At 44.1% G+C, this 16,415-nt stretch overlaps 1 protein-coding gene across 2 annotated transcripts in view; it reads right to left on the bottom strand.

Annotated features, from left to right (window-relative positions):
* Positions 1–16,415, bottom strand: part of disp1 (dispatched homolog 1 (Drosophila)) — a 75,383-nt gene that overhangs the window by 14,280 nt on the left and 44,688 nt on the right. For both annotated transcript variants that reach the window (XM_073493156.1, XM_073493157.1), the window contains one exon: positions 8,953–9,685. In XM_073493156.1, coding sequence (XP_073349257.1) covers positions 8,953–9,644 — 692 coding nt within the window. In that variant the 5' untranslated portion in view covers positions 9,645–9,685. The remainder of the gene's footprint in view (positions 1–8,952; positions 9,686–16,415) is intronic.

The raw sequence follows: 16,415 nt of genomic DNA, 5'->3' as shown, positions 1-16,415 counted from the left end.
AGCAGAGATAATAAGTTAGAGGAAAGCTGGATGATGGAAGGTATATTATCTTCAGCAGTAACACAGAGTGATTCACGGGGCATCATGTTTCCAACAGGCCTCCAATAAACACGGGAACAGGCCTGTGCTGTTTAAACACAAAGTTTAAATGGAGGTCAGTCGGGGACACTCTTCCCTCATTATCACAGAAGAAGTGTACGGAGCGCCGTGAGGTCAAACTTCTATTGTGTTTATTATACGTCTTTGTGTTAGAGTCATTTCACCTGCTACATCTATTTTTTTTATCTATCTCTGGCTGCAAATAACAATTATTTTCATTACAGAATATTTTTGCGATTACTTGATAAATTGTTTGATCTTTAAAAATCTCAGAAAAGCTTCTACTTAAACCAAAGGTGACGTCAACACAAGTCCAAAACTAACGTATAATTAATTTATGATCACATCAGACAAAGAAAATCGGCCAATTCTCATAAATTAAACAAAATTCTGCTTTTAAAATAGCTGCCGCTGAATTTTCTGTCACTTGCCTCGTCGCTTAATCGATTAACTGCCTTATATGTATGTTCTGAGGCAGTGAAGCTGGACGTCCATGTGTTTCCATGTCCTGTGGGCGGATCCAGTGGCGAGCGTGGCCTTTGCCGGCTGCACCTGCCATTCCCCTAAATTCTCGGAGGTGAAATACGAGGGCGCTCAAATTCCAAGCATACAGGCGGGATTTCAGCACTGTAGCCAATAGTTACAAGCTGTCAGTCAGTGTGACGTCTTTATTATGGCTGCGCCTCCACTCATCTTTATGACTTTGAGCTCACAAACCCAGAGGGGTGCAAGGGAGTGGAGCACAGAAACATTGTGAAACATCTTCGCAGAGCAAGAGATTTCTTTTGCAAGTGAAGAAAAAAACTCATTTCAGATCTTGTGTTATAAAAGTTGTAGCCATGTATGTGATTAGTACAACTCTTTCTACTACAAGGTTAGTCTGCAACAGGTGCCAGCAGGGATCTGCATTCCACAAGGTTTGAATGTGCCGGGCCAGAAAAATCTGAATCCAGAAATCCTTCCCAACCTGCCAACCTCACACTGCATGGCTGACTGCAACTGTAAGCAAGCCAGCTCTGAGCGGGTGTGTGTGGCCGGTGGGAGCAGCGGGGCTTCCTCGAAGACCTCCAGAGGTGGAACCAATGGTTTTCATCTGATGCCGCACCAGAGACCATTCAACTTCCTCCCACAGGTGTCTGTTCATACTGCTCGTTAAAAAAGAGGTCAGGCAGACGCGGAGGCGACGACCGTGGAGAGGGAGTCACGATGTGAAGCAAAACCACAAACAAAGAAGACAAACTACAGTCCACCGAGACATTTGGCTCAACCCGAAGCAGAACCCCACCTCTCCCCATACAAAGCATGTTTATTTCAGCCTGGGAGGAGAAACTTGGAACTTTCTCCTGCAAAGAGAGAATTCCCCTTCTGGAGCGAACTCACCTTATTAAAACAAGATGAGTCACTGAAGCTTATTAACAAAAAGGTTTGTGTAAGCTCAGCACTTCATGCATTAATAGAGACGCACGCATGCCTCGGCAAGGGCAACATTTCTCATTTGAGAGATGGTATAGCTACTGATCGTGCCGCTGGAGAACAGGTAAACTTTAAAATGACCCCAAAGCCAAAAGTCAGCACTCAAACCTCACCGGCCGAGGTGGAAAAGGGCGAGAAAGAAGGTGTGTTTTGTACGAGGCTAATGTTTCCCCAACATCCCAAGTTTGTCTGGTGATGTAAAGACACCTGGTGCTGCCTCATCTTTCAACGGTAAAATATTGGATAGAAGATGATATTAGATGATATTTCGAACAGTATGATTTTAGGAAAGCTGGCTCCTGTTGAGACCCTGAGGCCAGGAGCCTTAATGATGATAACTGAGTCAAACCCTGTCCTGTCTACTCCCTCAGTGTCTGTGACAGGAAGGGTGAGTGCTGGAGTCTGGAAAATTCCAAGTGAAGGTTCAGAAAGTGCACAAGAGGAAGAAGAAGCTCAGAAAAAGGTGCGTCATCAGACAGCTGGTTCGGTTTGATTCAATCAAACACTCATGTGAACGCGAAGAAGAAGAAATGAAAACCTCTTCATAACAGACACGCCCGTACTCTGCATTTAATTTAAAAGAAGGAGCATCAATTATCTGTGAACAAAATGTTCTGTTGTTTTATTAACACATAAAATATCATATGCAACAGAAAATATACAAGATGCCCTTAAAAACATGTGAGGATTCCCACAGCAGCATTCAGAGAACCAGCAGTTCAGAGACTGACTGTGTTTCTGTCGCACTCACTAATTGATACACGTGTGGTGGAGCCGGTTAGCTTATTTTAGTCCGGTCATGGTTTTTTTGGTCAGCTCATTTGGAAGAAGAGTAAAGACTTGTTCGCACCGGTCTTGCTTATTAATCCATGTGCCTGCTGCGGCCGCAACAGCAAACGCCTCCTGTTTTAGGAAAAACTACTGAGCCTCACCTCCGTCAAAGACAGAGCAGACAGATGCTCAGTGTTGCAGAACTGCAACGTTATTTAGGTCAGAAATGAAAAGACCTTGGTTCTGTAATTCTTTCAGTTTAAACCATAAACCAGCGTATTAGAGCTTCCTGCAGCAGCCTGAAAATAAGATGCTTATAACTGATAACTGATATTGTTGATGCTGTCCACTTCAGGTGGATCAAAGAAAATAAAGCCCTACAGCCGTAACTACAGTTCACATGTAGCAGTTCATCCCCTTCAAAGTCAGCAGCAGCGAGCCATCTTCGTCCAGCTGAGACCCGGCGAGCTGCTCACTCAGCTTATGAGAAGTCAGGACGTCATGCTCACACATCGGGCTTTGATCCGGCTCTATGGGGCAGCTCGGGCCTCTGATCTGGGATGGCTTTCTCTGTGGGCTTTGCTGCACACTCAGGACCTACGCTGTACGAACGAGGGGGCGCATGGAGAAATGAAAATGGCTACAAGAAAGAAAGAAAGCTGCCAGGGAAACAGAGTCAGGTGAAGACGAGTGCGTTCCTGGATACAATGCTCATTTATTTATCGATTATTTGGACAGAAATTATACTTGAGGCCACTATAACCAGTTCAGTTTGCTATCGTAATGGCTTTCTCGCTATGATGCCGGAGACCGCAGTCTGCTTACACACTCCCACAGAACCCAGAATGTGAGCAGAGCTGATGTTACTCGATAACAGACCATAAAATACGAGTGTCCCTCCAGACCAGGCTTGAAGTCTGGAGTAAAATCGCTCACCAGTGCATGACATGTTAAAATCACTCAACCGTCCCCCTCAAGAAAAGATCTTAAATAACGTTTTAATTTGCAGAAAGGAGAGCGACCACATGTTTTCTGCTTTAAACCAACACACAGGCAACATATCACAGTCAAGTCATGCACGTATATCTTAGCTTTGCGTTGGAAACGTCAGCGTACATTTATCCCGGGCTAACCTTGTAGCTCCATTTGTTCTCCTCCAGGACAAGCGAGTATTAGACATGCAGGATGTGAGTAAATCTCAGCCATCCATCACTGAGCCTTTACAACACAAGCCCCACGAGCCACAACACGCACACACACACTTTGTTCTGATGCAATCTTCTAATTTCAGTTGAGTTTAACAGCATGTAACATGGGCTATTAACTGAATGTGCTCTGCGTATAAAAAAAAAGTGAGAATCAGAGAAAAGGCTGCAGGCTTTTAAAAGACCCAGATTGCTAGTTTCTCTTGTCGCAAATTAACTGTGAAGGTAAAGAGCCCCGAGGGTCACTTATCATCACCATTTTACAACCGGCTGAGGTGTCTCTCTTTGAGAAGTAACCCCCCTTCCTCCACATCTTTGTCTGATACTTTAATAACTAATTGTATCGACAGAATAATAACCGCTCGTAGCCCTTTTCTCTTATTCCCTTTTGTATCTCTTTGATCTTTGAGCAGTCAGCGACATGTCGTAGCTTTCTCTGCTGCTGCTGCACTCATCATTTGTTTTGAGGAGCTCTGCTAAATCCTACAATGTGAGAGTAAAAGTATTTTTAGGTGTCAAAGCAGGTGATATATGGCCCTGTGTGGAGGTATGCACGAGGTGAACACAACTGTTCAACACAGCGAACTTTCACCGCCCGAGGGGCCACAAAACAGACGTGTAGGTGTGTGACTGTGTGTGTTTGTGCGCCACATTTAGAGTGTCGTACCCTCAACAGTGTTTGTGTGTTCATCTCTCATAATAAGCATGTCTAATTACTGTGCCCTGCTTACTCTACATCATCATGTGCTTAATGATCTTTAACAGAAGCGTCTTGGAGAGTTAATAATGTGTGGCGCACAATCAGGTGATTAGTCTTAATGTCATCTTTAAAAAACAAAGCACTCCCTGATATCTCTGATGCAATGCCTCTTTTATAAATAAAGGTTAGGTATCGTTGAGTATAGTCACTACTGGGCTGATCCTGTGTGGATGCGCAGTCGACAAGATTTTCTTTCACGCCCTTGTACAGTTTAAAAACCCTGCATGACCCGAGTTCTGCTCTCCTTAAGGTCCCTCCCCCAGTCTGCTCTGATTGGTCAGCTCTCACAGGCCTAAGCAGCACCTCAGCAGGCACCACCCACCACGTTTCTGCATCCGCTCTGCCGGTGTTTTTTGTAGGGTGCCGGGCTGAGGACGGTGACTGTATAGTCGTGACATCAGAACCTTTATTAAGACATTTAAAGGCATGTTCTTGTGGACTGAGCTTCTTCATACTTTATATCATAATCAAAGACATGGAAATCCCAACGTCACCATATGGGACCTTTAAGACTCAATAATAGACAGATAATATGTGACTGAAGATTTCCCCCCAGCAAACTCAGAATATATAAAGGCTGAGCCACAGCTTTTAAACGAGGTATCCAGGTAACATGGATCATAAAAAAGCACCAGCGGGCCTTATTTGTTCCAGACTGGCTAAAGGACTCGCAAACAGTTGTTACTCTTGATAATGCGCAAAGCCTTGTCAAGCTGACACCCTGAAATACAGAGCACACCGCTCACAGTCAGACAAACTCTTGCTGGTTGAGGCTTGCAGCTGTCCGACAGAAAGCGAAAGACGGAGGGAGAAAAGAGAAATGTTCTGCTCATGATGCTCAGAACTGTGCAGACTTACATGGTCCAACAAAAATGTTGAGACCCGTCCTGCTGATAAAAAAGCTGCTAAATTACACGTGATGAACTGCTCCGATCTTTGGAGTTGTCATGTTTTCATACAGTTTTTCTCATGTGTTGTAGCAACCAAACCACCTGGCGCCTACAAATACTACAAAATTCAAACTTGCTCAAGATAATGAAAGCTGACCTTTTCCTGAGAGGAGGGAGTGAGAGACAGGAATTCTTGCTATCTGACAAGGCATGAATCTAAACCAAACTTGTGGTTGCCAAACAACAAGAGCTGTTGCGAGAGGCATCTGTGAAGAATGGTCGAAACATTTAGCTCCAGGAGAGCGGAGAGCGAGGGGGGGTAGGTTAAATACGTGACGTGACCCCGGATGGTTGAGTGTCAGTGAGCTGTTCGGTGGCTGTTGCAGGGTCATGAGTGGAGGTAGAAGCAGGTTAGCTGAACCTCAGGTACAACATTATCTGTGTTGTGTTCATCCTCTAAATGTGCACTCAAAGCCCAAGTGAAGCCGTGAAACTGTAGCAACGGTGTAAGTGTGCACACTAAACTCCAGATTAACACTTTCAGGCTGTATGCTTAGTGCTTCACTCTTCTTCACTTGTGGATACCTATGATTTTACACACATACTCAAGTGTAGGGATGGAAAAAGTCTCCAGATTCACAGGTTGGTTACGGCCTCGATTTCTCAGACACGGTTCAGTTCACAACTCTCTTTTTTGTTGTTGTTAGTTTGTTATCTTGGTTCTGGTTTGATCTGCATCTTATTGTCTCAGATTCACGTTTTAGTTTCAAGTTAATTTCTTCTCTTTTGGTGTTCAGCTGTAGAAGATTCAGGCACATCCACTCACTGATGTGTTTGATGCACTTATTTAGTAATTGTAAGGGACTGTAGTCATGTAGAGTTCTGTGTAATAGGATATGTTACAACATTTCTTAATCTGAGAATGGGGAAGCATGTAAATGTTAAAGAAGAGGCCTGAGAATAGACGCTGGAGGAGAGGGTGATGGGAACAAACAGGGGAAACACTGGATGGCCTTGGTTTCACAATTGTAACACAAATACTCAAGTGTAAAACGGATAAACATACAAGCTACAATAGAAATCTAACATACATTAACTGGTAAAACTCATTGGTAACCACTAAAGACGCAGCAGTGTGGAAATGGGGTCCAGTGTTTCTGCTGCACTGTGGTTTAAAGGCTTTCACCTGAAGCCTTTAAACCTGCTGGCACATACTGAGCTGACCCGGGGCCAAAAAGCTGACATCCCAAGGACACACTGTTTCCATCCGATCTTAAATAATACACATAAAATGGCAGTGAGAGATAATCTTACAGCGAAGACACAGACGTCGTCTTACTAATACTTTTAACAGACCCGGAGAGAGGGAAAAAAAACAGGCCGATAAACAACGGAGGGCTGAATCTGTTCCTTCAGCCGGTCTGCAGAAACTGCTGAGTTGTGCTTGCCTTTTCAAAAGAGTTGGTTTAATTCATATGAGGATAAAGACTAAAGGCTTTTGATCATTCTCAAAATAGAAACATTTGGAAACAAAGTATGGGCTAATCTTTACATGGATTAATGTTTTGTGAAGCCGAGAACAGAGGTATAAAAATCCCCTGTTGTGAAACGCACATAAAAAGGTCTCCCCAAAGAGCTAATGTTACAATCAGTGTGTGTGTGTGTGTGTGTGTGTGTGTGTGTGTGTGTGTGTGTGTGTGTGTGTGTGTGTGTGTGTGTGATCACAGACATAATCCCTCGGCTAATCTGGCAGATCACAGCCCAGAGGCAGATCAAACTGATATCTGACACCATCTTGTCTGACTCCATACCCTCAAATTATCGAGGCTATTAGGAATATATAGGATCCTGGTTTATGTCCACGGGAGGGTGTGTGTCTGTGTGTGTGTGTGTGTTATATTTCCAGGTTATATTTAACTACCACCAAACTCCAGCAGCTCTCGGTACAGGGAGGAGGACTGGAGAAGGGAGACGAGGTCTGAAGGTCTTTGTTAACGTCTGGGTTCAGGGCAAAACTATACGACTGAGGCAGGTATATCGTTTCCTACGTCTAATCTCACCATCTGACGCACACGCACACGCACACGCACACGCACACACACACACACACACACACACACACACACACACACACACACCAGGGAAGGGGGAATTTGGGGATGCAGTCTTGAAGCAAATCCAGGCTCTGTAATTCAAACCTGTCATCGCAGAACAAGAGGGACCTGGTTGGTAAATAAGAGAGTGGTTCAACATTAGAGACGCATACGTCCACATCTGCTCTGCATTCTGACGTGGAACAAGAGACAGAGGAGCGAGGGAGGCATGGAGAAAGAAAGAGTGTTAATAGAGTGAGAGAAAAACTGAGAGAAAGAAAAAAAAAATTTAAGTAGCCGAGAGCAGGGAGGAGGGAAAAATGCATCTTAACGCCTGCAACACAATCCTGTTCGGCCGGTCTGTGCCCACCCAGGGTTCAGTTTGTGCTCGCCAGGTTTGGTTGTCAGTCCCCGCTGTGGCTACACAAACCTTATCTTTCAGCGCCACCCACAACGTCCCGACTACTAATGAAAATGATGAGGGAAGACTTCGTTTCAGTGAGGAAAATTCCACGTTGTAAATAAAGTCTCATGCAAATCAGACTCCCCACAACGAGCTGCTGCCATTAAGAGGAGCAGACATGAGTAAATAATTACTTGTGCAGAGTTTTCACCTCCTGCCTGCCCTTCTCTGTGGTGACGGTAAATATAGGATTATGCAAATGATCATGCGAGGCATTAAATGGTTCCAGTTTCAAATGCGGTGGCGGGCCTGTGGTTTTGGAGTGGAAGGGAAAGAGCCAACTCACTATATATGGATCACAGGAAAAGAAAAAGGCGTCTGCCAACAAATGCGCTCAATGCTAACATTCTGCTTCGACCGGAGAAGGCATGGTCGCCATGTGTGTATACATGAGTGTGCTTTGCATGCACGTTTCATTTAATCTGAAGAAAAACTTGCAGCATTCCTCTCATCTTGTGGATAAACTTTGCTTTGGCTGTTTGTACCCCGACAGCCAGGAGGGTTGAGCAAACACAAGCCATAGAAAATTGTAAAAATCACCACAGAAAACACAAATATGAGCCAGTGTTACTGTGAGCCGGCCTTTAAACACCAGCCTCAACTATAGACAAAAACCTCAGTGAGTGTGTGTCATGGATGCATGATAGAGGAGCTTCACCTGTTTTTAAAAGCCAGGTATCAAATGTTTGGGGTCAATAAATACACAATCATCCACACACATACACACAGTCAAGCTGGAACTAGTATGCAAAGAAACACAGAGCACACGTATGGATCCACACTAAGACAAAAGTGGTGTCTACAGGCCTGTGGCCACAGAGCGTTTCTTTCAGCATTTGCAGCAGCAGGCAGCCGCCCAGAGAAAAAGGCGGAGAGCCCAGCTACTTTTTTCCGAGCCTCCACCTTTTTCGTGCGGCTGCTCTGAGCGCCTCGAGTTGAAAAAAATCAATCAACTTTTCTGAAAAGGCGCTGGTGATGTCACCCGTTTTCTTTTTCCTGGCGTAGGCGATAATATTCCAGGTATTTTGTCTCTCAGGTATGTGGACACGGGCCCTTAGACTCTTAAGCAGCATCATTAGCTGAATTTCAGATCAGAGAGACACCAGAAAGCTAACCCATCGTACACCATGTTTGACAGATGCTGAGTAATGCTTTTGAATAAACTGAGAACATCACAAAGAACTACTCCTCCCCCTACCTGCTTCCAGGCGTCTGGTTCTGGAGGTGCTCTTGCCAGCGCTGCTGATGGTGGTGATGGAGACAGAGAGGAGAGGATGGGTGAGGAGGATGGGGATGTGGGTGAGAGTATGTGCAGGCAGACAGGCAGCAGGGGCAGGATGGAGCGGTCCCGGGGTGGGGGACGGAGCCGGGTCCTGGTCCTGTGCCTGGAGTCTGGAAGAGCGGGCAGTCCGGCTGCCCACAGGGACAGCACAGGGTGGAGTGGAAGTGACAGTGCTGGCAGCAGAGCGGCGGGGGCTGGAGAGGAGGGGAGGAGGAGGACGGAGCGAGGGTGGAGGGCAGGTCACATTTGGCCAGCCTCTGGGAGTCTGTGATGGCCGGGGAGGAAGAGGCGACGGAGGATGAGGGCAGGTTCCTCAAGGAGCCGTTCTGTTTGACTACGCCGCCATTTTGGCTTGGCCTGTTCGTTCTCTGGGTAACGTGTGATCTCTGCTGCTTCGGCTGCGTCGGTTTACACGCTGCATCCTTCACTGTGACGTCTTCCTCTCCGTCTGCTGTCGGGGAGTCGCCGCTACAGGCTGCTGTGAGAGGGTCCTGGCCGGTGTTGACTGGTGTGCTGGCGTTTGAAGGGGCGTTTCCGTTGGCGCTGAGAGGGTGGTGCCCTCCGTTACTGAGGGCTAGAGGGTCGCCACTTGCATCGCTCAGGGCCATGGTCCTCTCCCAGCGGGCCTGGCAAGGACACTGTCACTCCTCTGAGGGACAAGAAGACAACAGAGAGAAAAGTTTAGTCTCTAGAGATAAAATATCAGGTTAAATGCTGCTCATATAATATACAAGAGCACATATAGAGAAAGGCCTCCAAAAAGTAGCTTTCTGTGAAAGTGGTTCCAGATTTCAAAATAAAGGACTCAGAAGTTAAAAAAAGTAAAGCTGACAAGTATTTGAAGAAAGTTTGGATGGGACTGGAAGAATGTGGACTGGAGGACTGGTGGGACCACAAACACCCAAACCGCCGTCCAACTGCAGTAAATAGGACTATGAATAAGGAGGAGAATAGTTCAGCTCTCATATTAAAGGAATAGTTGAACATTTTTAAAATGATTTGCTTTTAATATCCATCTACTGTCTGTCCATTCAATAAGAAGCAGTTAGCTTAGCTTAGCTTAGCTTAGCTTAGCTTAGCTTAGCTTAGCTTAGGGGCTGGAGGCAGAGGAGGCCTGGCTCTGTCAGAATGTTAATGTCATGTTTGTTTAATCCAAACCAAACCAGATCAACTTCTGTGCTTTAAACGCAGAGTTATGAGCTGGATTATTTATTGGCCATGAGAAAAACTTTTTCTAGTCTTCTAATCATCCAGACGTTTCCCAGCAACCAGCAGAGACTCAAGGAAATTACTGCTGCTGGGCAAGAAACAGTCCACAAATAAAAACCTCAAACCAGAATGGCAACTTCAATATCAAATACAACATTCAAATCTGATTTTTGTTTTGATCTGCATCATGTTGTTCTTACTCACAGACACCAGCCATCTAAATAAGCCTGAGAGAAATTAACAAAAATGTCCAAAAATCTCACAATGTTAAATAAAGTGAGAAACAAATCGTGGATCCGTCCAATTATCAGGATACACGTCAAAAGTACATGGGGTCAGACAGGACGGCACTGAGAGGACGACTGGACTTCATCCAGGTACACGGAGCGGAAAGATGCTGTGCATTTGTGATATTGAAGTAAAATCTTGTATCTGAGATTCAATCTAACACACAGGGGATCTCTGTTTGTTTTTAGATTGGACAGTCTTATAAAAACTCTGAACAACAGGTCCTCAGAAACCGAGCAGGAGCAGTTTCCATTCAGAATAAGCAGCGCCATGTGAGCGAGGGCTGAAAACTGTGTTCCAGTATAAGCGTACGCTCAGCAAAAAAAATTATATTAAGTTGTTTGGCAAACTGAGGAGGCACACTAATGACATTATGGATGCAAAAGCAAATACAAAAAGTAGAAAGTAGCCTTGTTAACTTCTCAAAAGTAGCATTTTCAACTAGGATTTGCCGACACACGAGTTAGTGTGTAACATCTGAATCCACTTGACAGTTTTAAATTTTAATCTTTAACCCGTACTGTGAGCTTAAAAGTTTGACGTACACGAGGTCAGGTAAATGATTAAGGTGTAAATCCAAACCGATGCCGATGCTGCAGGAAAAATGCCGAGGTTGTCTGGAAAAACAAAGACAAACACAGCAGACGCCTGCCAGATAAAGTTAGATAGGGAGGAGGTTTCTGATGATTCACTGAATCACCAGTGAAATATTTGGCAAACTCGACCGATTTTCTCTCATCTCGCTGGAGTCTCTACAGTCACATCAAATGGGGGCCGTTTCAGATCAATATGATTTATGGAGCACGAATAAGACCCGGCATAAATCTTCCGTGTTTGTATAGATTACAAAGCATTAGACACTCCTGCATTAGGAGGCTAAAAGAACGGTTCCAACAGAGTGAGAAAAAACAGAAGGTTCAAGTTATGCTACAGTTTCAGCCCCTATACGTGCTCCAGCTTCAATTACACAACACTCGCAGGAGGCCGCAACGGGAAAATGTGATTCTGTGGGATATTTTAGCAAAGCAGGAGGGGGGAGAAATACGGTGTGGCTGCGGCTTTGAGCCATGATACGCTTGACGCACTTCAAAAGCGGCTGAATTGTGTTTCATAGGTGACGCAGGGTGGAGGTGGGCCGTGTTGCTCGAACAGAGTCCGGACTTGACAAAAGAAACCGACATGAGCGAATGAGACAACGCTGGAAACGTGGCTGTGTTTCTGTAAGAAAGCCAGCTGAAGGTTAATATAACATCATATAATATCTGGCAACAATCACATCTGCATCTTTGTCATACGTGTTTGATAACCACATTTGAGGGATCGTTCCAAAAATGTGGTATTTATATATTCTGTATATAAAAAGGATTATTTTGACTAATATCCGTATCAGCCACAAAAATCCAGTATTGTTCAGGCTTGGGCTCATTTTGCACAATTATTTTATTAACTACATGATTAATCGTGAAACTTTTTAGCAGATTAATCGACAATAAAAGCGGTGCTCATTAAATAGAAATAATTAATAATATAAGTAAGAACAATCTTAAAAATAAGAAGAAACTTTTAAGCAAAAATGTCAAAAATAATCGCAGCTTCACACTTGTGAATATTTGTTGGGTTTGATTCGTTGACAGTCGTTCTCCCTCTCTTTCTCCAAATGTCTCATTTCTCTGTGTTACTGTCAGTAAAGGACAATAACTTGAAGTGCAAACAGCTGTTTGTTACTGATAACAGATCACCATCTCTGCTCTGGGCAAGATTATTACATTTTAAGCCGCAGAGAGCAGGAGACGGCACGAGAGGCAGAACGAACACACTTCAGGGTTTCCCTCCATCACTGCACAGAAGCCACGGCACAATTATTACAACATGTTGCGTCGGTTCACAGTTTTTATAATGATTTTGATCTCACTGTCTGAATTCATCCGTTAAGCGATCAATATGACTGTGAGATGAAGTGATGCAATGATAATTCATTATCAATTAATCTGTCCCTTATTCCTTTGAGAAACTGCATTAATCCTTCGTCTCTGAAAACAAAAAACAGTTCTGACAAAAGGCCCACGACACGTCCTCACATCTGAAGCTGGAACAAACAAATACTTCATTTTGGGTTGATTTAATGAGACTGAAATGTCACTATAGTCAGAACAACTATACAACTTTTAACAAACCTTTGACAGCTGGTGTGTGACGTACTGAAGAGGCATCACACACGTTTCTGTTTCCCCTGCGTGGAACATTTTCATGCCACATCTTTGAGTTTGTCTCAGCAGGTATTGTGCCTATTGTGTAACTCCTTGTTGGTGTATGAAGACTCTTATCTGTGATGCCATCGAGAGATAAACTGGAGGCTGACGATGCTGGATATGTTTCAGATGCTGCAGACCTTAACCGATTACTGTAGTGCTTCAACGATGCGCCCATATCCCGTGAAATGTGACTCCTTTATACTGACGCCGCTTCAAAATAACTTTGATGTCACATCTCTTATTGTAAAAACTGCAAAACTGACTATATTTTTTAAGAACTGTTTTTAGGCTGGATTATCTAAGTAAGCACCATTTACCTTGACTATTTGCTTTACCCTTCCTAGAAACCTATGCACACACTCACATAGGTTTTCATTCAACCCAACCATGACCCCAGAAAAATACTTCACCGCAAAATGGATGTGCTTGCATTCGAGCGCCAAGCGATACATCACGCCGGCCTGTTTTTCCCACCCGACACTGAGCGAAAGACGCGCGGCGTATGTGACCAATGTGCTCTGTGACACCTCAACATGAATGAGCGGTGAAACATGAGCATGACAGGCCCAGCGTCGGGTCAGGGGTGGCTGGGAGGACGGGGCTGGGAGGAAGAATAATTGCGGAGCCTGAAGAGCTCAGAATAGCAGAGCAGTGAGGGAAAAGCCAGATGAAGTCATTAGTCTGGCTCCCACAGCTGTCGGGAGCCTGTAACGACTTCGAGAGGCGAGATGAAAGTTTACCAAAGTTTAATGGATGAGTTAAAAAAGGGAAGTGCAGAGATCATAGTGAAGTGTGTGAGCGCTGTGAGCTTTCTGCTGTTTGCGTTTTAAGGAATTTAGCTTCAGCTTTGTGTGTGCGCACGAGTGTGTGTCTGTGTGCGCAGCAGAGCGTTGACAGGCAGGTGAGACATCCAGGGCAGACTGTGCGGACACAAGCAGGGTCTTGTGTCTCTCTTCAAAATAAGAGCTGACAGCTGGACCGAGCTGCACCACGAAGAACCACTGGAACTGAGGCTCGGTGAATGCTTCCACCGCTCCATCCATTCACGAAGGACACGTAGCTGGTGTTCCTGATCAAAGACACGCCGGGATAACTGATTTAAAGTACATTAGCATTGTAGCGAGTGTAGCCTGGTAGTAATTAACTGCAACAGAAAAGAAGAAGGTAAAGTACAAGATGAAGGGGCAGAAATTAGGAGTTCCTACCGCTTTCTAATTTCTTTACCTCAACCTCTGATTAGTCTAAAACATCTGGATTGCTGCACTTTAAGTCAGCAGAACTTTACTTTGAGGAAGAGGGGAAGGAGAAGTCTCTTTAGCATCTTAAATCCACTACAGCAAGAAGGCACGATCACCTCACATCAGTCTTTGGTCGACCAAAACTACAGTTTCTGTCTGGCTTTGAACTTTTATGAAAAAGGAAGCATGAAATCAAGCGACCCTGAGTCCTAAACAATCACTCCCACTTAATCCGAAAAGGTCAAACTCTGTCTAGACTTCCAGAAGTGATGAAGTGTCATTTCCCCCCTCATTTTCACAATAAAACCTGCAGCTTTAAGGGATTACTTGTGCCGCTAAGGAGAACTACACTCGGCCTCAACTCAAGTCCTCGGTAAGAAGAATTATCTAGTGTGTAACCAAAAACCAACAAGAGTAATAATTCCCATCATGAGCGGTTTGGAATAACGCAGGTGATGACGAAGCGCTTCTTCTGCCGTCTTTCATGTGAAGTTGGTGATTATGGGGTGTGAGAGAGATGGTGAGACCTTGGGCGACAGACACAAGGCAAGGCATCCTGCATCCCTTTAATTACAGCTAATAGGCAGTAATTACCAGGAATCAGTCAAGAGACAGTTAATAACCACATTGCTCCTAATAATAATGATAACAACACCAGGCAGTCATCTCTGTGAGGCGCTGCCATGCTCCATGTGGCTTTAGGACTCGTACTGTTTGACAGGTTTCTGGTTGTCAGGAGAGGTTCTGGATGTGTCCGACCCCCTCGGACCGCTCTCACAGCTGGGCTGTTAAACTCACCAATCTGACGGTGCTGGCTCGAGGCCACAGAGCGAAGTCTCAAGGTAAATCAGGTGGACACAGCGAGTCGACCTGCTGTTTTTATCGTTCCATCCACACAGGTGCCAACTTAATTGGCAAATTAGAGAAATCAATTTCTTCTATGCAACCATGTTAAAGCAGCACGTACGTACGAGACGTGGCACATTTCCTCCCACATGTTAAAAGGTATCTGATCTTTTAACTTCTTCTCTGCTTTGTTTTTAGTTTTTACAACTGAAAATGAAATATTAAACAAAGTGAAGGAAAAAAGTACACCTTTTTAAATTTTAGTGAAGTAGGTTGTCAGTTTGATTCTGGTACATAACCCCTGCTTAAAGCTTCATGCTGATTTATTTTGTTTATATGTGGCGGACCCTGCCACCTTTCTAGCTTCAGCCAGTGTTCTGGGACCTTGTTTTGCTCTGAGAACAGCTTGTTTATTCACTTAAGGAAAACAGTTTCTATCATTTACTCAGTAATATTGTAAATATTAGAAAATTCTGAGTTTGTATTTATTCTACAAAACTACACAGAGCTCCTTCAAACAGCCTGGGAGGAAACTTTTTAATTAAATAAGAGTATTTTGTACTGAAGCCCTGAACGGTTTGACCCAAACATACTTAAACAAGAGCTTGTTTAGCAGAGTAACGTTTGTTATTCTGTGGTGATGACATAAAATAACTTGTGATCTCAGTAGGGCTGCACAATCAATCACAAAAACACATTGTGACTAAGTGCAACATCCAAAACGCAAGATAAATGTGTCCAAAACAGTGTTTGAATGAAGTGTTGTAGTGCTGCAGAGTTTGTTCCCCAGATGTAATAAAACATGTTTGTCTGGCAGAGACCAGGAGAAACGCCACATCATCTTGATTTTACTAGTTTTTCAAAGACAATGAGAATTGTGATGTGAAAAATATTGCAAATCGTGATATCTGCCAAAATAACCGCAGTATGACTTTTGACCACATCGTGCAGATCTCAAGACGTATGGATACAGGTTAAACTCGTCATCACAGGAGAGACTGAGGAAACAACACGTTCGACCTGTGACTGTTTTGGACTTTTGTATATTTGTGCTCAGCAACAGACACAACGAATTATTGGGTCAATTAGCCGACTAACAAAGTAATCAAGGGGCCAGAGAAATGTTCTGTAAGGGCAGAATTTGGCCCACGGGCCGCCAGTTGAACAGGTCTGTCACAGGGATGTTAATGATTAATGATTAATGATTAATCCCTGTTAAGAATTTAACTGATTAAAAATGCATTAATCAACAATCAGATGGAAAAATACAGAAGGACTTTCTATACAAACTGATAATTATCAGTGTAGGTTGATTTTATTGGACCAGTCGTCATTAAGGTTAATCAATGAAGGAACTTTTACTTGATCTGCTCTCTGAACTCCTCATGCAGCATCAACAGAGATCATGTCAGTGAAGACAGAGAGAGGACATATTTCATACATGATTAAAGATGAACTGATAATCGATCGGTAAGGTATCAGACTGTTGATTAAAGACACTGATAAAGCTTTGCATCCCTACTGTCAGCCACGGTGACTGAGCTGA

This window comes from Pagrus major, chromosome 22 (genome assembly GCF_040436345.1).
Source record: "Pagrus major chromosome 22, Pma_NU_1.0".
In the NCBI taxonomy this organism is placed as follows: Eukaryota; Metazoa; Chordata; class Actinopteri; order Spariformes; family Sparidae; genus Pagrus; species Pagrus major.
Note: the sequence above shows the minus strand (reverse complement) of the source record. Positions and strands in the feature narration are given on the sequence as shown.